This window comes from Python bivittatus, unplaced genomic scaffold, assembly GCF_059951505.1.
Source record: "Python bivittatus isolate LINGU-HERP-01145 unplaced genomic scaffold, Pbiv_v1 ctg000020_np1212, whole genome shotgun sequence".
Lineage (NCBI taxonomy): Eukaryota > Metazoa > Chordata > Lepidosauria > Squamata > Pythonidae > Python > Python bivittatus.
In genome coordinates, this window is record NW_028277030.1 from 24,029,947 (window position 1) to 24,055,002 (window position 25,056).

At 36.8% G+C, this 25,056-nt stretch overlaps 1 protein-coding gene across 1 annotated transcript in view; it reads left to right on the plus strand.

Annotated features, from left to right (window-relative positions):
• NBAS (NBAS subunit of NRZ tethering complex) overlaps positions 1-25,056 on the plus strand; it is a 191,603-nt gene that overhangs the window by 23,727 nt on the left and 142,820 nt on the right. The window contains exons 13-21 of the mRNA XM_088135940.1: positions 2,996-3,059; positions 5,827-6,020; positions 8,822-9,076; positions 9,860-9,985; positions 10,581-10,732; positions 11,949-12,086; positions 12,774-12,852; positions 14,025-14,129; positions 16,452-16,588. Coding sequence (XP_087992066.1) covers positions 2,996-3,059; positions 5,827-6,020; positions 8,822-9,076; positions 9,860-9,985; positions 10,581-10,732; positions 11,949-12,086; positions 12,774-12,852; positions 14,025-14,129; positions 16,452-16,588 — 1,250 coding nt within the window. The remainder of the gene's footprint in view (positions 1-2,995; positions 3,060-5,826; positions 6,021-8,821; positions 9,077-9,859; positions 9,986-10,580; positions 10,733-11,948; positions 12,087-12,773; positions 12,853-14,024; positions 14,130-16,451; positions 16,589-25,056) is intronic.

The window sequence follows — 25,056 nt, forward strand, 5'->3', positions numbered from 1 at the left end:
TGAAGCAAAGACATGGCATGTTGCAGATGCCTGTGGAATAAAGAAAATAAGTTTTAAGTAAACCGAGTTGAGATAACGTTTTCAAAGCTATGCAGTACTTTTCACATAAGACTTGGAAAAGAGAAGGAAGGAGCATCATGGCTACCAGCCAGCCTAATTTATGCAAAACCAGTGCTTTCAACATTCTTTTTAATGAAGATATTTGTCTTGTCTGTCTGCCTTGTCAGTAGATGAAGAGATGTAGTGAGTAGATGTGAGTGTTCGGTGGTGAAATAGTCAAAACAGAAATAGGTGGCTAATAGTCTGATACTATGCTGTATTCCAATTTTTTTTATATTATCCATTTTTTAATAAAAAATTATCATAGTTCCACAGCAATCTTGCTGGGGGGGCAGGCCTGAAGTGAAATCATAGACTCTTATTAGGACTGTGCAGAGATCTAGGTTCATGGAGCAAAATGTGATTTGAAATGTGCATGGGTGTATAGTATCTATAGTTACAGTGGGACAAAAAAGTATTTAGTCAGCCACCAATTGTGCAAGTTCTCCCACTTAAAAAGATGAGAGAGGCCTGTAATTTTCATCATAGGTATACCTTAACTATGAGAGACAAAATGGGGGAAAAAATCCAGAAAATCACATTGATATTTAAAGAATTTATTTGCAAATCATGGTGGAAAATAAGTATTTGGTCAATATCAAAAGTTCATCTCAATACTTTGTTATATATCCTTTGTTGGCAATGACAGAGGTCAAATGTTTTCTGTAAGTCTTCACAAGGTTTTCACACACTGTTGCTGGTATTTTGGCCCATTCCTCCATGCAGATCTCCTCTAGAGCAGTGATGTTTTGGGGCTGTCGCTGGGCAACACGGACTTTCAACTCCCTCCAAAGGTTTTCCATGGGGTTGAGATCTGGAGACTGGCTAGGCCACTCCAGGACCTTGAAATGCTTCTTACGAAGCCACTCCTTCGTTGCCCGGGCGGTGTGTTTGGGATCATTGTCATGCTGAAAGACCCAGCCACGTTTCATCTTCAATGCCCTTGCTGATGGAAGGAGGTGTTCACTCAAAATCTCACGATACATGGCCCCATTCATTCTTTCCTTTACACGGATCAGTCGTCCTGGTCCCTTTGCAGAAAAACAGCCCCAAAGCATGATGTTTCCACCCCCATGCTTCACAGTAGGTATGGTGTTCTTTGGATACAACTCAGCATTCTCTCTCCTCCAAACACAACGAGTTGAGTTTAGACCAAAACGTTCTACTTTGGTTTCATCTGACCATGTGACATTCTCCCAATCCTCTTCTGGATCATCCAAATGCTCTCTAGCAAACTTCAGACGGGCCCAGACATGTACTGGCTTAAGCAGGGGGACACGTCTGGCACTGCAGGATTTGAATCCCTGGCAGCGTAGTGTGTTACTGATGGTAGCCTGTTACTTTGGTCCCAGCTCTCTGCAGGTCATTCACTAGGTCCCCCTGTGTGGTTCTGGGATTTTTGCTTACCGTTCTTGTGATCATTTTGGCCCCACAGGGTGAGATCTTGCGTGGAGCCCCAGATCGAGGGAGATTATTAGTGGTCTTGTATGTCTTCCATTTTCTAATTATTGCTCCCACAGTTGATTTCTTCACACCATGCTGCTTGCCTATTGCAGATTCAGTCTTCCCAGCCTGGTGCAGGTCTACAATTTGGTTTCTGGTGTCCTTCAACAGCTCTTTGGTCTTGGCCATAATGGAGTTTGGAGTGTGACTGTTTGAGGTTGTGGACAGGTGTCTTTTATACTGATACCAAGGTCAAACAGGTGCCATTACTACAGGTAACGAGTGGAGGACAGAGGAGCCTCTTAAAGAAGTAGTTACAGGTCTGTGAGAGCCAGACATCTTGTTTGTTTGTAGGTGACCAAATACTTATTTTCCACCATGATTTGCAAATAAATTCTTTAAAAATCAGACAATGTGATTTTCTGGATTTTTTCCCCCATTTTGTCTCTCATAGTTGAGGTATACCTATGATGAAAATTACAGGCCTCTCTCATCTTTTTAAGTGGGAGAACTTGCACAATTGGTGGCTGACTAAATATTTTTTTGCCCCACTGTATATGTTAGGAACACCTTAAACCAAACCAATCTTTTCCCAGGATCACATATTATTTATGGAGAACAGCTGTGCAAGCCAGGAAAAGATGTAGCTACTTTAAGGTGTTCTGAAAGGTGCTCCATCCTTGCACATAAAAGTTATGAATCATGTTATGCCTTTGAATCCAGATCTAGTTCTTACTACCTCTAATGTGGAGCAGATACCTTGACTAATACCAGCAATTCAAAAGTTTCATTTCCATTGCTTGATCTGCAAGACTTCCCAGGCTTCTACCATCCATCACATCTGACTAACCTCTATAGTACAGTATTTATGTAACATCCACTCTCTTTTCTACCTTAAATAACTATGTTATTGCTGATGACTGTCCCAGTGTTTGCTCCCCAATCACATTTTGGTATTGAGACCAGAGTATTTATTGGCGGTGGGGTAGGGGAGAACAACATTTTGGGGGAAGATTAAAAAAAAGGTTAACAAAGAGAAAATAAAAGACTCAGCTTTGGTCATCATCTTCCTAAGTATGGCCAAAGAAAAGGAGATGATGGAAAATTAACCAACCTTAGTTGAAAGAAATAATCAGACACTGAGATTCAAATGTTTTCAGCTAACCATGATTAAAGTAGGGCCTGGGTTTAATATAATTTTTGAATATGTCTGCAATATTCCATCTTATCTGTCATATCTTATATGTCTGCTCTTTCCATCTTATCCAGTCATGTATTGCTTTTGTGATTCTTTCATGTCATTACATAGCAGTGATATGGTAGAATTTACCAAAATATTTACTTTTCTTTTTTTTCTAAGAAATACTTTAGTAGAAGGAAATATTCTATCTCTAGAGAGAGAGATGCCCTAAGTACTTAATTAGAAAGAAAACTCTTATTCTTGTCATTTTAGCCAGGATATGATGAAATCAAACCAGAATGGAAACTCTCTCTTGAAAAGCGAAAGAAAATTAAAGGTTGGTATTCTTATCCTAATACTGTATTTGAGAGAGTGGGGTTTTCTTAATTCAGTACCTTTAATGAATCTGTTTTACAGAACATAAACAGTCGCATAAAATGTTGCCTTCTACAGCAATTTAAATGGTGCATTTTAAGGTTACTTTCTCATGCACACTTTTGAGCTGTAATAGCTCTATATATTACCAGATTCAGAGAGAGTATGTCTCTGAGGACCACTTGCTGAGGATCCCCAGTGGGAGAAGGCTGTTGCCTTCATGTTTTTTGTAGGCTTCTCACAGGCACACCACTGTATAAAAAAGGATGCTGAAGTAAATAAACCTTTTCATCTGGTTCATCATGGGTCTTCTTACATTCTTTTCCATTTTGATATTTCCTTCTTTTCACATTTACTCCCAAATAAACATATTTTAAACTACAGGAATGGCTGCAAATATTTTACTGCCAATATTTACCATTAAATTGTACTTCTGATTACTTCTAAATTGCTTTTGTTGTAATGTTACAGTTGGACCAAGTGGGATTTGTATTAAAAGGGTGCAGTGTTACCCCAGTCCTTTTTTGTTTTGTTTTCTAATTCACCCAAGGCTGGGTTACCATAGAAAAAGCAGAGCTTAAGAGGTCTCTGAGATTCATGTCCAGCTCCAGTAAATCATTCTTACTTCTATCATGCATGCCTGAACAAAAATATACATTATCTTAAATATTATACTTAAGCAAAAGAAAAGTAGGCAATTTCCCTAAATATTTTAAGAGGAACAATGTGAAGTAGTATAATTGTGCATTTACATAAATGTCCAGAAAAGAGCATGGATGAGATTATCTCATATTATTTCATCTTGTCAGTGGTAATGACAGCTTCAGCTGGATTCCATTTGCCATTTGTCAAAGAAATATGTCACATTGCTACTCTGAGGGACAGCATGACCATATCTCTGAGCATTTTTAAAAATTCTATTCTGCTTTGTATGAATAGATGTTCTGTAATACACCAGCTGCATTCTTTTAAAAGGATAATTTAACATTTATTTATTTATTTAGAAAATTTATACTGTATAGCCACCCATGTTAAATACATAACTCTGGGTAGCGAGCAAGACATGCAAAAATTAAAATAATACAATACAAGAAAAAAGTAAATTAATAACTGAGGCACTTCATAAAATTCCATAAAATATATACATATATTGGGCTCTTCTAACATCTGGGCCCTAACGCTAGGGGAGAAATCCAACTTTTAACAGCCTTCCAGAAAGCCAAGTTGCAGCCATCTGAATCTCATTGGGGAGGCTGTTCCATGGGGCAGGTGCTACAACAGAGAAGGCATGCCTCCTTGGTCCTGCAAGATGGCATTGTAGAAGCTGTTTGCAGCATGCTCACCTGTTGGATCTGGTGGAACAGGTAGAAACCCTTGAAGATAGATGTTCCAACAGGTAACCTGGCCCTATGCCATGTAGGGCTTTAAAGGTGATAACCAGCACCTTGAATTGCACCCAGAAGCCTACTGGAAGCCTTGCAGGTTGTACAGTAGTGACGTTGCATGGGCAAACCTGGAAGTGGCCAAGACTGCAAGTGCCATTGCATTCTGTACCAGTTGGAGCTTCTGAGTGTTCTTCAGGGGCAGCCCCATGTAGATTGCGTTGCAGTAATCCAGCCAGGAACTCACTAAGGCATGAATGACAGCGAGCAGAGTCTCCTGGTCCAGGAACAAGTGCAACTGGCACACAAGACAAATCTGGGCAAAGGCTCCTCTGCTCTTCAAGCAGGAACAGTGAGTCCAGGAGCACCCCAGATTGCACACCAACTCTGTCTGGGGAAACGTTATCCCATCCAGAGTTAAAGTTGAAAAATCATCAGATCTAGGGGGCCCAAAAACCCAAAGCCACTCGGTCCTGACAGGGTTGAGCTGCAACCTGTTCTTTCTCATCCAGACCCTCACAACCTCCAAGCACTAAGTAAGAACCTTGACAACATTATTTATGCAGCCAGGGGTGAAAATATAAAGCTGAGTAGCATCAGTATTTTGATGGTATTTTACCCCATGCTGATGGATGACATTGCCCAGCAATTTCATGTAGATATTAAATAGAGATGGGGAGAAATTTGAGCCCTGAGGCACCCCTCATAAGAGGGCCATAGAGCTCGACCTCTTCCCACCCCACCAATGCCAACTGGAACCGGCCCTGGAGGAAAGAGGAGAACCACTGAAAAACAGTTCCCCCCCTCCCTGCCCCTGATGCCAGTTGATGGTTTTGAAGGCTGCTGAGAGATCTAGGAGGGCAAGGACAGGTGTGTCACCTCTGTCTTGAGGCTCCAGAGATCATCCACAAGTATGACTAATGCTGTCTCCGTACTATAACCCAGCCTGAATCTGAACTAGAAAAGGCCCAGAGCTTCCTCCAAGGCTCCCAGTATTTATGTACATAGCTTCTGCCACCTTCTCCACAACCTCCCCTAAAAAAGGAAGGGTGGAAACTGAATGAAAACTGTCCAATATTGTTGGACTGGAGAATGTTCCTTATTTAAGGAAGTTATTTAATTATTTATGGGAAATTTCCTATTTAAGGAAAATATATTTAATATAGGGCTTAGTTTAAATGCTTCTATTAAAATGAAGAGAAGTTGGTCTCTGTGCTGTGTTGATATATGGTTATTAAAGTCATGCTCTTAAATGGCTTATTAAATAATTGAAGTTATTCTATTCAAATGCCTGAAATGTTTTTCTTTTCTCTCTCTGTCTTTTCCACCCTGATCCCCCGCTCCCAGACAAAGCATCTTTTTATCCACTGATAGATATAAACTGGTGGGGGGAGAATGCTGTCATTTTGGCTCGCGGTTCAGGTGCTCTGACAGTGTCATCAGTGAAGAACTTGAAAAACCTGTTGGGGAAATCCTGTGAATGGTTTGAAAGCTCCCCTCAGGTCACATCAGCTCATGATGGAGGATTTCTGTGCTTGGAGGTAGGAAGTATTTGCAGAACCAAAGAAGGATATTAATTGTACATGTCACCTTTCCTGTATCTATTTAAAAGAAATAAAAAAGAATTTCCTTTGTCAGTATAAAACAGGATATGTTTGGAAGAAGATCGGTTGCATTGTCACAATGCAAGAAACCCTAGAGTTTCTTCTGCACATAGTGAGTCTTAGATGAGCACAGTCCCCTTCTTTCTCATGCCTACCAGCAGGAGATTAAAAATGTTCTCTTCCATGGTTGAGCATTATGCCCATGCCCTAAGATGTAGTTAATGTTAACTGTGGTTTGTTTGACAGTGTCATAATTTTAAATGATCATTGAAGATGAAAGTAAAAGCTTTAAATCTTCTTTGTATGTGCTTGCAGGATAAAATGATAGCATAGAGTCTGTGCTTTGTATTTCATAGCATGAAATGATATCAAACAGTCTTGTGGTTTGATGTGATAAGTTTTCATCACAATATTCATTTCAAATTTTGTATTATGGCAATATCTTAATTAGATCAATTAATAAATCACACAATAACATGCAGCCTTTGAGTGCTCTAGAATGCTCATCGAACAAGATGGAAAAATAAAGCAAATAGAAGGAAAAAGGTTGATATTAAAGGGGTAAAATCTGCATTAAGATGTGTTATGGAACTACATTGCACATACTTAAGGAACTGTTAGGTGCTGTGATGGGGTAATCCCAGAACAGCTAGGATGAAGAAACAATGATTTCTGTTTTGAAAAGCTGCTGTTTAGAACCTTCTCTTAGTTGAAACACATTCTGTAGTAAGTAGAAAACAGAAATGGAGAGTCTAGCTTTTACGTGGTCAGAGTTGGAGGTAATTTTAGAAGTTGTGCTAAATGTAAATAACAGATACAGAAAGCCAAATTGGGAAGTTTAAGTTAATAGATGGGTAGGTTGTACCAAATAAATCTGGCATGTGGGTTTCTGGAAATACATATTCTCCAGCTCCTAAGTAAAGCAGCTAATTTGGTTTCAGTTGAATTGTTTTACCTGTTTGTCAATACAGCGGGTTAATCTTCAAATGTCATAGGTAATTTGGCACTTTTTAGAGAGAAAATGAACATTAAAAAACTAATATAAAGAAAGGAAGCCATCTCCATAATATTCAAGAATATACAGAAACACAATCATGTGCTCATTTCTTTATAGGAAGTTTAAATCCAAAGTCAATAGTGTTTGCTGTCTTCATTAATCATGAATATTTTTAAAGACTTTTTAATGAGTATCTTCCTTTGAAGGAATGCTTTCCATTTTTTTTTTTAAATGGCATATCTTGCAAGCTGTGACCATAAAATTACCATGTTTTCTTCAAATAATCCTAAGGAAATGTATTTGCACACAAAGGTACCAATAGCATATTTTTTAAGCCCCAGTATAATGAGACATTTATCATTTTTATAACTTTATAATAGAACCTGTCTAAATAGATGGTAAATGAAACTGTGTTTACATGCTAAACTCTTTATCTTCATTCTTGTGGGGGTTCCCTTTTGATTAAATGTCATAATTTCTTTGCTTCTTATATTCATGTAGTCTTATCTATCCCTGATAAACCTTCTTTGGAGTCTTTCACCTTCTCTTTGTGCAAGATCCTCATGGCTGCTTGCATGTGCTTTGAGGCCTGGTCTTTCAAAGACGGATTGTTTTTTGTCCCATTTTTATTCTTTTATTTCAGTTTCTTATGTTTCTTTGTGTGTTGACAATATTACTTTTTCTCTTTCTGTTCAGTTGCCAGCTTTATACTTTCTCTTCAGATCTTATCACTGTCTGAGGTTTTTTTTTATTTTACATTGTGAAATAATGCAAATGCAGTTTTTTATTCTGTTCAATTCTGCCCTTTAGTTCATTCTTTTGAGTATGATCCATTGAATCCATATGATATTTTTTTAGGCTGTGGGTTATGTTTAGCTACTTAGAACTAAGGTTCGCTGAGTTCATTACGGTTTACTTCTGAGTAGACATATACAGGATTGTATTCTTAGCCTTCTTTTCTCTAACTTAAGTTTCTTCTTTCCATTTGGTATTTTGCCTTGTTTTATCCTCCTCTGGCTCCTGCTTACCATTACCTCCAAATTCTTCAGGATGTTACCTTTTATTGGTTATTATTAGTGCAAGTCTATTTTCAGTTAATTAAGGTTGAGCTTTAGGTTTAACTAGGTATTGGCTAATTATTTTTGGTGCTGTCCATGTGTGTGGATGTGCATGCACATCTGTGTGTATGGGCATGTTTTCAGTGCGGTGCTGGGCAGTTCTAATTATTTTACTGCTTTTTAAAAATAACCATGATCACACGTAGACCCATATAGCTTTGCAGTGGAGATCTTAAAAATCTCCTTTTCAAAATAATTTTTAATATTCAGTAGACACTGCTGCTACTTCAGTAATATGCTGCATAGTGACAGACACTGTCCCTTTTCCCCCAATTTAATGCCAGCATTTAATTTGTTAGAAAAAAATGACATGCAGAGTTCAAATGGCTCTTCTCCTTTTTTTTTCCCCCCTAGACTTAAGAAACATCCTTATTAAGCATATTCTGATCTGTTGGAATGTACCAAATCCTTACCGGGGGGGGGGAGGGTTATGCTAATGTCCTATCCAGTGTAATAACGTGGCTCCTTGAGAAGGAAGTCATTTTCTAGTGATCTTTTGTTGCTTCTCTTTGCTTCCAGCAGCTTTGAGAATTGCGGTAGCTTATTGCCTCTTAGTATCCTAAAGCCTGGCAGACTTCAGTGTGATACATTGCACTGTTTAGTAAGAATTGCTTTCTTTATAGTGTGAGGTAAAGTTTGCCTCAAAGAGATCGCGCTCAGATAGGCCTGGCGATGAAGATGAAGGAGAAGATGACTCGGATTCAGATGATGAAATGTCTGCAAAGGCCCGTTATTTTGGCTACCTTAAGCAAGGACTTTATTTTGTGACTGAAATGGAGCGTTTCGCTCCTCCAAGGAAACGTCCTCGCACAATTATGAAGAATTATCGGCTTGTGAATCTCAGATCCACAACCCCTGAGGAATTGTACCAAAGGAAGGTAAGAATGAAATGTGTGCCCCTCTCCAAGTAAGGACAATTTTTAAAAAATCCTTATGATACTATAGGAGCTGGGCTTACTTGTGTGTTTTAGATGGTTAGGTTTTGAGTTGCACTGATTTCATTAGATTTGCCTTCCAGTTCAAGTGTTAGGATAGCAGTTGTGGAAAGGTATATGCATTTGTTTTCACACTCCATGAAAAAGTACTGTCTGTTTGTTTGATTTTCTTAGGGAAGACTGATGGAAGTGGACTCTTTTCATAGTTTTTTCTCATTTAATAAATGAGCATGAGTTTAATGCCTTTCCTCAGCACAAAATGTCCACCATGAGAATATCTCTTTTCCTTGCTTAACATTCAATACTTGCAGTACCTCAGGAAAAATTCTTCTCCTTGTGGTGGCGCAGCAATTGTCACACGACTGGTATATAAAATTGAGTGACGGGGCACCTATTATTATGTACTGTTTGCAAATTCCATATACAGACTGTTACTGAATTACAACTTGGATACCCAATATCCTTCACCATTAGTGTAGGATTGCTGGGTGTACAGCAACATACAGAAGGCAACAGTTTGTCCACTCTCAGACTACATATTGACCAATTGCTTTTGGCTCAACTATCTCATGAATTATATGTGAATAGCACATGCTTTTACTGACTCTGAATAAATCTAAATTTGTAACGTTAAAATAAGTACAATAAATGTTTTGCATAAGAGAAGCTAACTCCTGTAATGGAGTCCAGGTGGACTGCTTTAATTTCTATATGCTTTTCTTTTAGATTGATAATGAAGAATATGGGGAAGCTTTGTCATTAGCTCAAACATATGAACTTGATTCTGACCTTGTTTATCAGAGGCAGTGGAGGAAATCTGCTGTTAGTGTGGCTTCTATTCAGGATTATTTGGTAGGTTTTCTTATGGAAAAACAATATCTATATGGATATTTCCAGAGGATGTATTCAAATACAACTTTGCTAATAAGTAGGGTTACTTACCTCCTCACTCCTACTGTGTACCCCAAATGCCATTCCTGAGGATTAAGAGATTTTCTGCAGTGTTATGGGGAGGAGTTATATGGGAAAATGGGATGTGTTTAACAAAGCTTTCTTGCACAAACTGAAGTGCATTTGTGCTTGATGAAGATATATTTGGATCCCAAGCTGTTACAATATTTTGGGGTTTATTATTTTTTTTTAGCCAAGAAAACCAATATTTTCTATCATGTATCTAAAAGTAGAATTGAACCATGATTCTATCTGGACCATTTAATGGAGAATTCTAAAGCCTGCTGATGGATTGGATATAATCTACTGGATTCTTGCCTGAAATGTTGAAGAAAATATTTCTTGGAGTGGCTGCCTAGATGATACAGTTCTAGATGGACACATAGATTAACTTGATATAGTAGAGCATCCTGTAACTGCACTTCCTCACTTTATTATCTGAAGGTTCTAAAAAAGTAAAAGTACTTTTTTTCCCTGTTACTTTTTTGTGGAGCAGAGCAAAATTAAGAAGCGTTCTTGGGTACTTCATGAATGCCTGGAAAGAGTTCCTGAAAATGTGGATGCTGCTAAAGAATTGTTGCAATATGGCTTAAAGGGGACAGACTTGGAGGCTCTTATAGCTACAGGGAAAAGAGAAGATGGTGGCAGGTTTGTTGGAATGGTTTACTGATTCTGCTGTCTTCTCTTGCTGTCTGTATTAAGAAAATCTTATAGCCCATGATTAAAAATAACTTGTGATGGATGCATATTAAGTAACTACAGTATATGAGGAACATTCTCTGGTTCCTTTTGAATTCTACAATCTTACAGGAAAATAGAGTCCATGAACCTGGCTGCTTTACAAAACAATTTTCAAAACAATAAAATTAGACTGAAATATGAATTGAACACATGCAAGAACACTTTTTCACAGTAGAAATAATGTTCTTGGAATCTTTCATGCCTGTAATCTTCCTTGCAGTACTTCAGTATAAGTTTGACCCTATTCTGCTAAGTAAGGAGCAGGCAGCCCAAATGTACTCATGACTTTAGACTCATGACATCATGGCCACAGTCTTCTTTCTGAAAGTGCTACAAGCATGAATCCTTTTCCACTTGTAGTTCCTGGACTATGGGCCAGTCCTTAAATCCCACTTGGGACAATTTTAATCATCAAGTGATCTAGAAATGATATAAATAGATCACATTGTTTTGCTGTAAATGACAGTCCTGTCACTTCAGGTCCAACTGTTCTGTTAAACATCCATTGGCAAAATTTTATCAAAAGGCAAAATAAAGGTTTTAGCCAGTTAATCCATATATATATATATGGACACACACACTCATAATATATTCATATATCAGTAATTTTTTTCTGAAGCAAAAAGTATGCATTTTTATTTACTACATGACATAGCTTTCATATTCTGTTTCTTAATTAATTATCTTTGAGAGAACCATATTGCCTCCAGTTTTATAAGCACTTCTTTAAAATCCAGTTTCGCGTCTAAGTACATCTGAACATTTTAAAATTGTAGCCTTAATAAGTTATACATACCCAAGCCTATTTTTTTTAAATAAAAAGTACAAATGGCAGTACTTTTTAAATAAGGTATTCACCAATACCTTATTGTATCTGTATAAACCCATTAATTACACTGAAATACTTAATGTTTCATTTAGTACATAAATAATAATAACAAAAGTCCTATCTGGTGAAAAGGGCAAAAACACTCATGGATTTGTTTTTGCTGAGTATTCCTTCAATTTTTAAAAAAACATATTGTAATTTCAAAGTTCAAAAGCTGTAAATTGAACAAAGAAAAGTTGGTAGTTGACGAAATAACAATGGTCTTTTATTCTTTAATTTTTGTTGTTTTCCCAGATTTATCTTACCAGGTGATGTAGACATTGATGAACTACTTTATGAAGAGTTTTTAACACCAGAAGAAGAAGCAGAGTATAGAAAGGAGCAGGAAGCCATAAAGCGTCAAAAACTTCTAGAATCAGTAAACTTCTCAAAGTAAATGAAATTACCAAGCTCAGTCTCTTATTGCTATTTTGTAATCTTCACATACACATGCTTGTGAAGAATTAAATATATTCTAATTCCAATTGGAGTAATATATAAGTATTTGACTAAACAGTACTAAATAGTTCTGTTTATTGAATTTTTTGTTGAGATTTAAAATGTAGAAACAGGTTCACCAATCGAACACTAATAGTTTTTAGTTAAGTTGTCTGATCCACAATTGATTGCTTTAAAACAGCCTTTTTCTACCTGACATTCTCTAGTGGTGTTAGACTTCAACTCCCTGAGTTCTTAACCAGCATGTGAATGGTTCCTCTTGAGTATTCATTCAAATGAGATCTGAGTGTGTATATAATAAAAAATCCTGCAGTGCAGGTAAATATCTCCAAAAGGAGAAACATTTAGATGCAAATTCTAAATTATGCATGGCAGTCTGAATCAGGGTCATTACTATGTAATACATGACATTTAGTTGGATTCCAGTTGTATTGTACAGTACATCCAGGTAAACAAATCATACAGCTAGTCATACTTAAAGCTAGACTGAAATTACTTTTTAAAAGATATTTTCCTTGCTTAAAACTGTATCTCAACATGTATGAGTTTATTTGGTTTATTTTTTTCTTAGCAGTCTTTGAAAACATGTAAAAATTCTCTCCACCATTTATTTAAAAACAGATTAACTCTGGAACAGAAAGAATTATGTCGTAGCAGGTTGAAACTACTAACCTATTTGGATCGGCTTGCAACATATGAGGTACAGAAAGTAACATTTAAACTGTGGGTTGTATTTGTTGACTTGCACCTCATTATACAAAGGTTTTTAAATTTTTCATCTGATCTTGTTTCATATTTTCAGTCTGTTATTAGGTTTTTAGTTATCACAAATAATGGGACTGGTAACATCAAGACTGTATTTCAGCAACATGGATGCTATAACTTGTATTCTAGCGTGTTTTCTCCTTTTTATCAGCTTCTTTCTCTAATAAATCGGATTTTTAAGTTCAGATATTTACAACTTGTTTGTGCCTTTAGAATAACTTTGTAACAAAACCTGGAGTGAAAATATACAAAGCTACCACCTTTCGATGATACACTCAAATGGCAGTGCCACATGACTTGAGCCACATGTCAGTCCACAGCCCATGGTCTTCATGTGGCCTTCCAAAGCATTCGGTGTGATCTGCTGTAGAAACTGACACTTTTGTCCATCTATTTCATTTGCCCCTGATTTGTATGAGCTTCCATGTATGTTGCTGATTTTTGACAATTCTCACATTGTTGCTTTTAGTGCCACCTGTGCCATTCCTGATCCAACTTGTCATCCCTGCACTACTTTTCCTGAAAGGTCCTCTTTCCTAAAGGTCCAACAACCATAAAGCTTACTTTGTCTGTACTTAAATGTTTCTGTAGTCACTAATCTTTTCAGATAATTTATGGTAATGGCTGTAACAGTAGAATACTAAGTGAAGATGGGGCAGCCAAATAAGGATTTGTGAAGGAGCTGGTGATGGTAGAAGGCAGTGTACAAAATTACATCCAAAGATGTAAAACTACAAGCAATACAGAAAAAGAAGATGGTTATCTCAGTGGAATAAGCATCCACTAAAAATTTGTAAACCCCCTCATAGAGTGAGCCCACATCCTACTCTAGCCCAAAACCTGGGGAAAGAGCCAAGTCTCCTGGCATGTTTAAAGGATAATGGAGTTGGAGTTATTCAAATCCTGGACAGGAGGAAGGCTTATTGTTCCAGAGGCACTTCCAATCCAAGTGTAGTATTTTTTCCTGTTTTTAGTTGATTTGTCTCTCTTTGCATAGGATAAGACGGTACATGCCAGCAAAGTTGTCATTGCTTCAGGAAGCATCCTATATCACGTGCTAAGCATTTCTGAGAATTAATATCTGAAATATAATGTTTTCTTCTTTAGGAAATACTTGGAGGACCACATGCTGCTGAGCAAAATTATGATGCAGAGTTTTTCAGGAAGTTCCGCAATCAAAATATTGTGCTTTCTGCAAGGACATATGCTCGGGTATACCTTCTCTTAACTTCTACTAAGAAGGGTTTCCTATAGGTTAGGGTGTTTTTTTTTTTAATTGGTATTTAATGATGCCAGCATGAAATATAGCACAATGTTGCTCAGGTCTGTTTGGAAGTTGGTTGTAGCTGTGGAATCAGATTGAACTATGGTTTCTATTTGGGATGCACAGTAACTAATATGGTTTACTGCTTGTGTGATTTTCATCTGATATGGGATAAAATAAAAGGTCCTTTTGTTCCCTTCTCCCCATGGCTTTATCCCATACTATGGAAGAGACTGTATCCATCAATCATTTTCTGTTAGGAGATAATGGGTAAGGTCTCTTTTAAGTAACTGTGGAGTCCTTGGGGTTCTCTGAGCTTGGTTCTTTTCTTGCAAATGTTTCATTACCCAGCTAGGTAACATCTTCAGTGCTAGAATGGAGTGGGGTTTGCTCTCTGTTTATATACTGTGGCATGCCCTGCCAGTGTTGGTGGGGGTTTTGTTTTGTTCCTCTGGTAGTTCCTTGATTAGGGTATTGTTCACTGCTTGATTGTGTGCCTGGTGGTAATCTCTGCTTATCTGGGTGATGATTGCTGGTGAAGAGATGTTCTGGTCTTTTGTTTTCTTTTCTATTGTCTCTTTTGAATAGTGTGTAGATGCTGTTTATCTCTGTGTCTGTTGATTGCTGCCTTGTCTGAATACCAAGCTTCCAAGAATTCCCTTGCATTTTTGGATTTAGCTTGGTCTAAAATGCTGACAGTTTCCCAGTTAAAACTATGGTTAAGTCTGTCCATGTGTTGTGAGATTAAGGAGTTTTCATCATGTCTTCTGACTGCTAGTTGGTGCTCATGGATGCTCTTTGCCAGCCTTCTGCCTGCCTACATAGTGTTTTTTGCAGTCCTTACACTGTATGTTGTAGATGACTCCTGTTTTTTCTTCTTGTGCTACTGGGTCTTTTGGTTTACTTAAGATATTTTAGAGGGCTTTAGTTGGTTTGTGTGCTACTGAGATGCCATGTGGTTGTAATAGTCTGTTGGTGGTTTCTGAGACATTTCTGATGTATGGCAGTATGATCCTTTTCATAGCTTGTGTTGGTTGTGTTGTAGTAGGTTGAGTGGTCAGACACTTGATAAAGTTGCATGGATATCCATTTTGTTGGAAGATGTTTAATAGGTGGTCTGTTTCCTTTTTCTGCTGTTCTGGGTTGCTGCAATGCATTTGTGCTCGCTTGAATAATGTTCTTACACAGCTCCTCTTGTGAGAGGTTGGGTTGTTACTTTGGTAATGGAGTAGCTGATTAGTGTCTCTTTTAAGCAAGTCAATAATAGACTTCCCCTTTTGGGGAGAACACAGACTTTTCTATCAAAATATTAATGACATGCTGCTTGCTGATGAAAAGAATAATACTGAGATATTACTGTCAGCTTATTTATCGTAACTAATGGATAGTTAATGTGCAGTATCATAGTTACCTGAAAGGGACATCTCCCACCAAGGAGAAATAGACAAAAAACCAAAGAACACAGACAAAAAAATACTGCAGTACCCACTATTTTCTGCTAGTATTGCTAACTCTATCTGAAACCAACTCTGAAACAACTTCTGAGTAAATGTGTATATGTGATACACATATGTTCATGTACATTCGTGTGTGTACATATACCCACCAGGAACCACATTCAAAAAAAGGCAGGAGCAGGTAAAAGAGTAAATCAATATTAAATGAATTTAGTACTATAAATTGAAATTAATTGCTTGTAAAAAGCATACTTTGTTAGTAAAATTAATTTAGTTTCATCTTAGTACCTATCCATGTTCTGTCTCATATATAAGCCACATTCATACATAACAATACACAAATATGTACAAATACCTCCCCTTTTCCAGGAAAAGCAGGGAAAAAAAACTAGAATGGACATGGGGTCAGAAGAAGCTGCACTGGAAAAGAAACTATTTAACTGTAGGGAAACTATTTAACTGTAACAAAAAGGGTAAACATTCACTAGGCAACCAGCCATTCCCAAGCAACAGCTAATCTTCAAGACCACTCCTCCGTTTCAGTAGTATTTTCTGCAGTCATTCCACTTCATGTCATTGTTTCTTTGTTTTCAACAGCGACTTTTATTTTCAGAAAATGTGGGACAGCACCCTTACCCCCAATTCAAAGTAATTGAGAGAAAATTCTTCCTATCAATAAATACTTCTAAGGGTTGACTTATATTTTAAAGAAAAGAAAGTTACATGACTTCCCATTAATTTGGCATACAGCTTTTTAAAAAAAACAGAATGTATAATTTGTTTCTGAATATTAAAACAGAACTCTTTGTCTAGGAAAGTAATGTAAGAGGCTTGGAGATTTTATTCACATATCATGGATCAGATCTGCTTCCATATCGGCTGCCAATTCTCTCCAATTTTCCTGAGACTACCTCCCCACATGAATACTCTTTTTTGTTGCCTGAAGCTTGGTGAGTATATACTTACTGTCTACATATCAATGGAAAATTATAATTTCCCTTTTAAAACCTAGGGATTTCAATTTAATAAATCAAGCAGTATTCCTGATTAATAAGTCAATTTAAAATATAAGCAGCATGTGCTGCTTAGGAGAGATCCTAACACTACAGCTAAACTTTGCTCAGTTTTTTGCTGCTTCCTGCAATTAATTATTAAGTGCCTGGTTTAGGTACAGTGCAAGTTTCCTCTTTGCTATACTTGAAAGATCCTCCTCCCACTTTAATAGCCAGTGATGGAAATATCAGCAACATTCCTGCTACTGACTTCTAGTTTTTAAATAGTTGTTGAAGTATGTCACCAAATACCTGCAGAGAGAACAAAATAAAAAAGGGACATAGGAAGCTGTGTCATACGAGGTTCACTATTGCCCTTTCTTGGCTAGAATTGTTTAATGTTTTTCATGAACTTGCCTATTGAATGTAATTTCTAGTAGATCTCTGAATGATTTGGATGAAGTTTTAGATTTCCATGGAATCTGAAAAAAGTTGCAGCTGTGTTAAGGAGTTGAATAATTAATGTGATTCTTAAGAACTTATCCAGGCAGTTGCCGTAATCAACACTGAAGGCAGCAAAGATTTTATTCAGACTGGTGTGGAAGCCAGCAAAAGTGATGTGGTTTCTTTCATGAATAGCATAGTAACGCTTTGCTCACACAAAGTCTGAAGCAGTTCTTCAGAATCATTTTTAAAGCCCTAATTTCTAGAACCTTTGTTCCTATGAGCAAATGTTTGGCATGTGATGATTATTCTATTGCAAAGGTATTTCCAACCTGGTTGATAGCATGGCAGAGCCTGTGATTAAGTTGCCCAGTTAAGTCAAACCAGTTTTAAATTCAGTAGTGTTTCTGTTTTCAGTCATTTCACTGCTGTACCACAAATATTGTAGTGTACCAATTTCCTTGCGACCTTTCTAGACCTAAGTGAAAATATTTTGTTCAACTTCTTTCAAAAATTGAACATTTTAGATGCATCCCTTGTGCATGTTAAGTCCTAGTGATTTTGTTTCCTGATTATTTAGAAGTGGGATGATGTGGCATCCGCAAGAAAAAATGCTATAGTGACCTTGATGTAAGTACACTGAGCTACAATTTTGATGGTAAACTATGATTGAAGTGGTTCACACATTATTTACAGAAGTTTACTTTGAAGCATTTGGATAGAAGCAAGTGAAACTTAACTGGACAAATGTCAAAGCTCTCTGCGTTAATATGAAATATTATGCCTGGAGGATGGATTTGATGAAAATGTAGAGGGTTTTTTTTTTTTTTGAGTGAATTATTATTGCCGGGGAGGGAGGAATTGTCTATTACTTGAGTGTTGCCATTTTATATGACTGTCCAGGAGCAAACATGCCATAATATATTCAATTATACCTTTGTTCAGTAAACAGACCCTGTTGCCCACACATTTAGTCAATTCCTTTCATTCTGATTTTAGGGTAGTTGTGGCCTGGACCTACTGGACCCCATTTTTACAACCGTTAATGAAACATGAGAATTCATCAGCATAATTTTTGGACAGCTTTTATCTCCAAATCCCCTTAAAACAGCCTTAAAGTATTTATTTCACTTCAGAACTATCCCCATGTATCAGACAAATAAAAAGGGGCCAAAAAATTCAGCTTTGTCCTTGTGGTGACGTTGCGACCAAGTCCCCTGTGGCTGTGAGATGTCCATTTTTCCTCTAGAGGAATATGCTAACAAATCAGGAAGCTCCTAAGCTTGGCTTGCCTTTATGTCTCAACCAGGAAACTACAGTTGCTCTTTTTACAATAAGTCAATCATAGTACTTAAACCATGATTTGAAGTTTATTCAGTATTGCTTGGCTTCATTACAGTAGTCACAATAGTTTTCCAGTAAGGATAAAATTGGAAGCATTGTTTAATGACAGGCTTCTGTTTTAATTGTGTTTGTGCAAAAGAGATTACACATGGGCTAAAGGTTTAGTCATACCTCATCTTATTAAAATGAGGTGTGTGTTTGCAGTTTTTGTCAAAAATGGGATTACCTATCATCATTTTCTTTACTACTCACACATGTTCTTCTTTATTGAAGAGTGGATGAAGTCTGTTGCTACCTAAGGGTATGCCTGATTTAGTAATAAAACTATGGAAAGCTGCTTTGCCTCATGTTGGATTACTGATTCATCTACTTGAGTATGCTTTATAATAATAGCCAATTGCTCTTCTGGGTTCCAAACAGTGGTCTTTCCCAGTATTATCTGGGGAAAGAGCTTGGGTTCTTTCTGTTTAGAACATGTACTGTATCACTGACTACATATTTGCTGTTTGTAGAAGAATAGATTGTTGTATGTAGCATCTTAAGTACCAATCTGGTATTTATTCATCCTTATCTGGAAGTATAGTGATGATGCAATATTTATTGATTCCTTTCTCCAAAAAGAACAGTGGGTCCTAGGACAGCTTACCTGAAAGAGTTTTTCTTACCTGGTTTTTATACAGACAATTCCTAATTAAGTGTTAGAGTCAAAATTGAATATACTTGCAAGATCTGACACAGAAGCATATTTCACTAGTATCAGCACTTGTGAGAGCTGACAGTAATCAGGAAAGGTCCCTTCTGAGTGTGACCTGGGTTCTTACATTCAACAGCTTGGGGGGCTTAATTGTTTTATTCATTGGGTTGGCTCCTTTTAAAAGAAAGCAACTTTCAGTACTTCTGAAGCTAACATGATGCATTTATCTAATATAGGTACTGTATGTTGTAATTTCTGGTGCTTATTATAGTTCAAAATAAAAGCTGCCTTTCCACACTTTCAGTTCTTCAAAAAAAACCATGTTTTAAACTATTACTAACTTTCTAAAGGAAGTGGCATTTGCTAGTCTAAATTATAGGATTAAAAAAAAAGATTTTATAGTGCTTAATTCTGATCATGATGGCTTCTTGCTTTAATGTGTTGGAGTCTTTTAAAATGTGAGACTTTTTAAAAACAGCATCTCTCTTTCTCTCTCTCTCTCTATCACACACACACGTACACACACACATACAAGGTGATTTCCCTTTTTTCTTAGCAAAATGAAGAGCCTATTAGACAATCAAATCAAATCAAATCTTCAGTTTATATAGTTTATTTCCCAGCAGCTGTTAAAAATAATATTGCAGATAAAATGCACTTGGCTGTGCATTTTGGGATCATAATGTTGCTGCTATTTGGTATTTATTGTATCATGATGGTAAGGAAGCCCCTCCAAATTCTAGTGCAGTGTGAAAATGCTTCTTCCCATGCTTAAAATAATAGTTCTGCTTTCCAGGTGTGAGGAGACTGTTTTTATCCATTGCTCCTTTCTCTTGAGGTCCTCTCTATCCCAGAAAATGCTGCTCTTGAGAGACAGGTGAGAAAGTCATAGATTAAATGGAGGAGAAGAGGCAAATATAGTAGATCCTTGTTTGGGCACCATGGGCTTCTTGTTAACTCAGATGTCTTGTCCAATTCCAGAAGGGGTCTTTAGAAAGAAACCCACTGTTGTTTGTCAGCAAATTGCATTTCAAACTATTTAGAAGAGAGCTCTATGGTTCATACAAAAGCCTGTGGAGGGCCATGTGTGACTCATGGGTTGCAGGTTGTCTGCACTGGTTGCCACTACTTCATATTTCCCAGCATAGAAAAGACAATGCTTCTGTAATACTGGGAGTGTGTAGTAAGAAGAGGGTGGACAGAGAAGACAGTAATGAACTCTGTCCAAAAGTTTCTTCATCCCTGAAAGCTTTTTGTTCCAGTGGAAGAAGGGAGAGGAGTACTGTAAGTTTCAGAGATAACTCTCTGTACAGTTATCTCATAAATCTGGTCTAGAAATTTGGGGAATTTTCAGAAAAGCATAGGAGATAATATTGCGAGGTTCATTTCTCCATTCTCTTAATATAAGCCTTTGATGGATAAAAAGGCCTTCTGTTGGTAGAAACCAATGGGCTTACAACCCTTTGTTTCAAAACACAGATCAGTATTCATAAATGTGAGAATGGAAAGACAGAAAAAATGGTCTGACAGTGGATGAAACTTTAATATTTTGGGGAAAAATATTTTTGCTTCTTAATATCAGTTCAAGATTAGTCTGTATTTCACCATGTCAGCCTGTTGTCATTGTTATTTTCTTCTATCCCTTTTAGCTTTTATTTTTAACACTCCTAGTTTTTAATTATTTAGTCTTAACTCAAGGCAGCATTTTTAATGATTTGGTCTCAATAAAAGGCAAAGAACAGTGATATTCCCTCCTTTCAAATCTATTCTGTTTTTAAAAGTAGTAGTGGTAGTAAAGGGTTGAAAAACTGATGAAACAGTGTATAATGTTTAGATGCTGAGGCTGGAAGAACATTCTTTGTATTTTAAAAAATCCTATTAAAACTTTTGATATATTCTGAAAAGTGTGGCCATTTGAGTTTAAGAGACCATCTCTAGAAAACCATGTTCTTTATCAGCAATAGAAGTGCATATAGCTTAAGCCTTGTAATTCTCTGTTTTTGTTTTTAATGCATTGAAAAAATGATATTGCAATGTTATAGTCAACATATTAGTCACACAAAGTCAGGAATTTCAGATAAATGATTCCCTTATCAGCTGTAATTTAGCTGAAAACCTGATTATGGTTTCCATAAAAGGTGGTGAAGTGGTGAAAGAGAACTACACTTTTAAGGGAACGGTTCATAAATATGCTCCCTTGTCTGCACTGAATTTTTCTCAGATGTTTTTCCTAGGCTATATTTTTTGATGTTTGACCTCATCCTGGTAGCAGCTCCCATACTACAGTGTCTTATTAAATTAATTCAGCTAATTATGGAATGAAGGGAGAAGAAAAGTAATTGACAGCAAATTGGTGCACTGGGCATTTGAGATTGCTGAAGGCTGTTTTCAGTGGGACTAGTATACTGTTACAGGCAGTCCGTGACTTATGACCATTCGTTTAGCAACTGTTCAAAGTTACGAAGGTGCTGAAAAAAGTGACTTATGAATGGTACTTGCACTTATGACCATCATAGCATCCCTGCAGTCATTTGATTAAAATTTGGGCAGTTGGCAACCAGCATGTATTTACAACAGTTGTAGTGCCCCAGGGTCATGTAGTTGCCATTTGTGACCTTCCCAACCAGCTCCTGACAAGCAAAATCAATAGGGAACCATGTGATTCACTTAACGACCATGTGATTTGCTTAAAGACTGCTGCAAAAAATGGTGAAAAATCGGGTGCAGTCACGTGATGCTTCGCTTAACAATTGCACTACTTAAGAACAAATTTTCCAGTCCCTATTGTGGTCATAAGTTGGGGACTACCTGTAACCTGATGTTTCTTTCACTTTTCACTGTATTGATTGATCTTATTGGCAAAGAGCCATCAGAACAGATTACTTGCAAAGCAGTTGAGGTGTTGCTTGTTCCAGTCTTTGCTGAAGCTTTGCCATGCATTGATACGACTACTGATATGAGATAGCAAGTTTCTGACAACTTGAAGCTGTTAATTATGCCAAGTATTGTTAGAGGCAAAATTCAGAGTTTTACTTCCCAGTGTTGGAGTGACTACCCCCTACTTGAAATGCCTATAAAATGCACTTATAATTGGACTGCTTCCTGCCTTTGATAATTGTCAGGTCCTGTGCGGCTCAGTGGTATAAACTGATTCTAAAAATCAGGCAACTGGAATAGAAATGGATATTGCAAGCCATGCTTTCTACTTTTCTGATTTCCAAATCTATTCAGTATAATGTTTCTCTGTTTAATTTTACATCCCTGGCCAAGTGAAATGAATGTTGTAGCTTATGGTCAGAAAGTTCTCCTGTACAGTTGATAAGATGCCTTTTTTAATCCTTCAAATACATTTTGTTTTTTGAATAAGAAGAGTGCCTTTGCATACGTCTTTTCCTTGGAATGTTTTAAAGTATTCAGTATCTGTCGTATAATTAAACATGTCTTTCTTAAATACCTTGTTTGACTGTGTGGTTGCTTTTATATAAATTGTTCCCTAAGAGCAGAGTTGCAAAGGGCCACTTGTGAAAGTTTGCCAGCAAGAATGATTGAAACAAGCAGCAGCTGAACCTCTCAAGTATATCTTTACCTTTATTATGGCCTTACAGCCAGAAGACACAATATACAACGAGTATGTATATCAAATATATGCAGAGACACATGTACCTAAAATCAATAGATGTAATCAAAAGTAAGCATAAAATGCAGTAAAATAAACATAGAAAATAGAAGAGATGATAGTGGCAATCACCAAGATTAATACAAATCTTCAATTGTGAGTAAAATTTATAGAACAAGCAGAAGGACAAAATCGAGCAACCTGGGAACAGACATTAGAATCCTGATCAGACAGAAGAAGCAACAAATAAAGTTCTGACTTGCTGCTTCAGGATGGGATAAATAAGTGTCATCCAAGATTCCCTGTAAAGAGAGCAGTAAAGGAGCGTATGGCTCAAGGATTCTACAGAACCCTCCCCGTAGGGACATACACACTGATGTAGAGGGATATGTTTCTGGTGAAATTGCCTAAAATGCTTGGGTTATTTTATTTAAAGAAATGCAATGACATATATTATCTACCCTTCCAAAATATTGACACTTTCCTTTTCCTAAGAAAAATGTATTACGTTGCATTAAATTATGCTTGCTAGCAAAACAGTGTGCAAAACTGGATTATCCCCTCCCACTGCATCCTTCTTGCATCATCCAAGTCTATTACGAAGGATTGGAAGATTTTTCCAAGCAAAAGGGGAAGTAACATGGAAAACTAGGGAAAATTTTGTTGCACAAACAGAAATTCCCATCACATTTACAGAATAAGGGGTGATAATCAAATTTAGTTCATTACATTTTTGTGTGGTTTCTTTCAAGAAATATTTGGGGGTTGAAGGATGTTTTTAAAATTCTGATGTGCAAACTAGGCAGACAATTTTGAACAAAAGAAGAGGAAATTATCTCAAGATTCAGGTAGCTCCTCAGTAGTCTACTGAGGCATATTTTTACTTTTTGCATTGATTATATTTCACAGCAACCCTAATCAAACATAGTTGGAAATAAATCTAATTGAAATTAATGGGGTTTATATTTAAGTAAATAACATTAGGACTGAGCTGTAAGTGCAGTTTGTTTATTAACATAATTTGTATACATAATTATTTTAAATGTAACTTGGACAGATCTCAAAAGAAATCCAAAGCAGATTGACTTGCTTAGTAGTTGGGTGGAAGATTGTTAGCAAATCCCACTGCTGTAGGCTAGACTAGGAAATTGAAAAATCATCCTAGAAAAAGACAACGGGAAACCCCTTCTGTATTGTGCCAAGAAAACTACTGTATGTGGACTTGTTCATGTAAATTCAACCTTGGCTTGAGGGAATCTTTATCTTTTACAATATGTAAGTCTAACTACAATTTTTTTTAAAGTAAAAAGATTAGCAACAGCACATACACAGTATGTGCATTGTGCATTATGTTTGTTGTTTTAGCTCAAGAAGAGTCTTATTTGTAGCAAAACACACTACTACCTCTAAATGGGCTGTTTCTGACCTAATTTTCATGAGACGTGAGTGACCACCAAGTCTAGAGAAGGAGGAGTTTGCACAAGCTCTTTCAAGGCTTTGTAGCATATGCATTTTAACAGACCAGTCTATTTTTTTTAATTCATTATGTCTCCAGTTAACAGTTAACACCGCTAACATACATTGGTGTTGTGAGAAGTTATCAGAAAAGTTTTTCTCCTGTTCTTTGGATCCGGGCCATCACATCTACTATATGTTATTTTCATCTCTCTTCTGCGTTATCTCTATAATTTTTGCATGGTATGAATGTATGTCTACATGTCTTAATTTTACGTGTTGATGTAAAGTAACACATATGAGACTATTTTATTCATAAATGTGCAAAAGCTTGTATAATAGGATTGCTTTCTGTTCTATGTTGAGGGCTGAAAAAATTTGCAATTTCCTACTATTGGCATTGGTATGACGATATATCTAGTTTATGGGAACCAATTGTAAACATTCTGCACCTACTGCCAAGGAGTTCTATAGCCCAGTGATGTCATTTAAAAAAAAAAACCTTGCAAAATATCTAATGGAAACAATAAATAAATAGTCATGATGAAAGATGTTCTAGTGTTTGGGAGACTTTTTCTAGCGTTCAAATGCCTGAGGTGCATTTAATCTACTCTTTGAAATGCTCCCTAGATGGCACTTTGGAATATTGCGCTTAATTTTAGGCAGCATAATTTTCTCTTTACTGGCAGAGTGCTGATATGAATTCCTTGGCTATTTGAAGCTTAAAACCCTCTAGGAGAGGCTATAAAAATTATCTCTTTACAGGGAGGAGAAAACATATTATAAATGGTTCATATTAAAGGACTTCACTTACTTACAGAGAGCGAAGAGCCTAGTATCTGTTGGCTTCTAAATGTGATGGGCAATAATGAG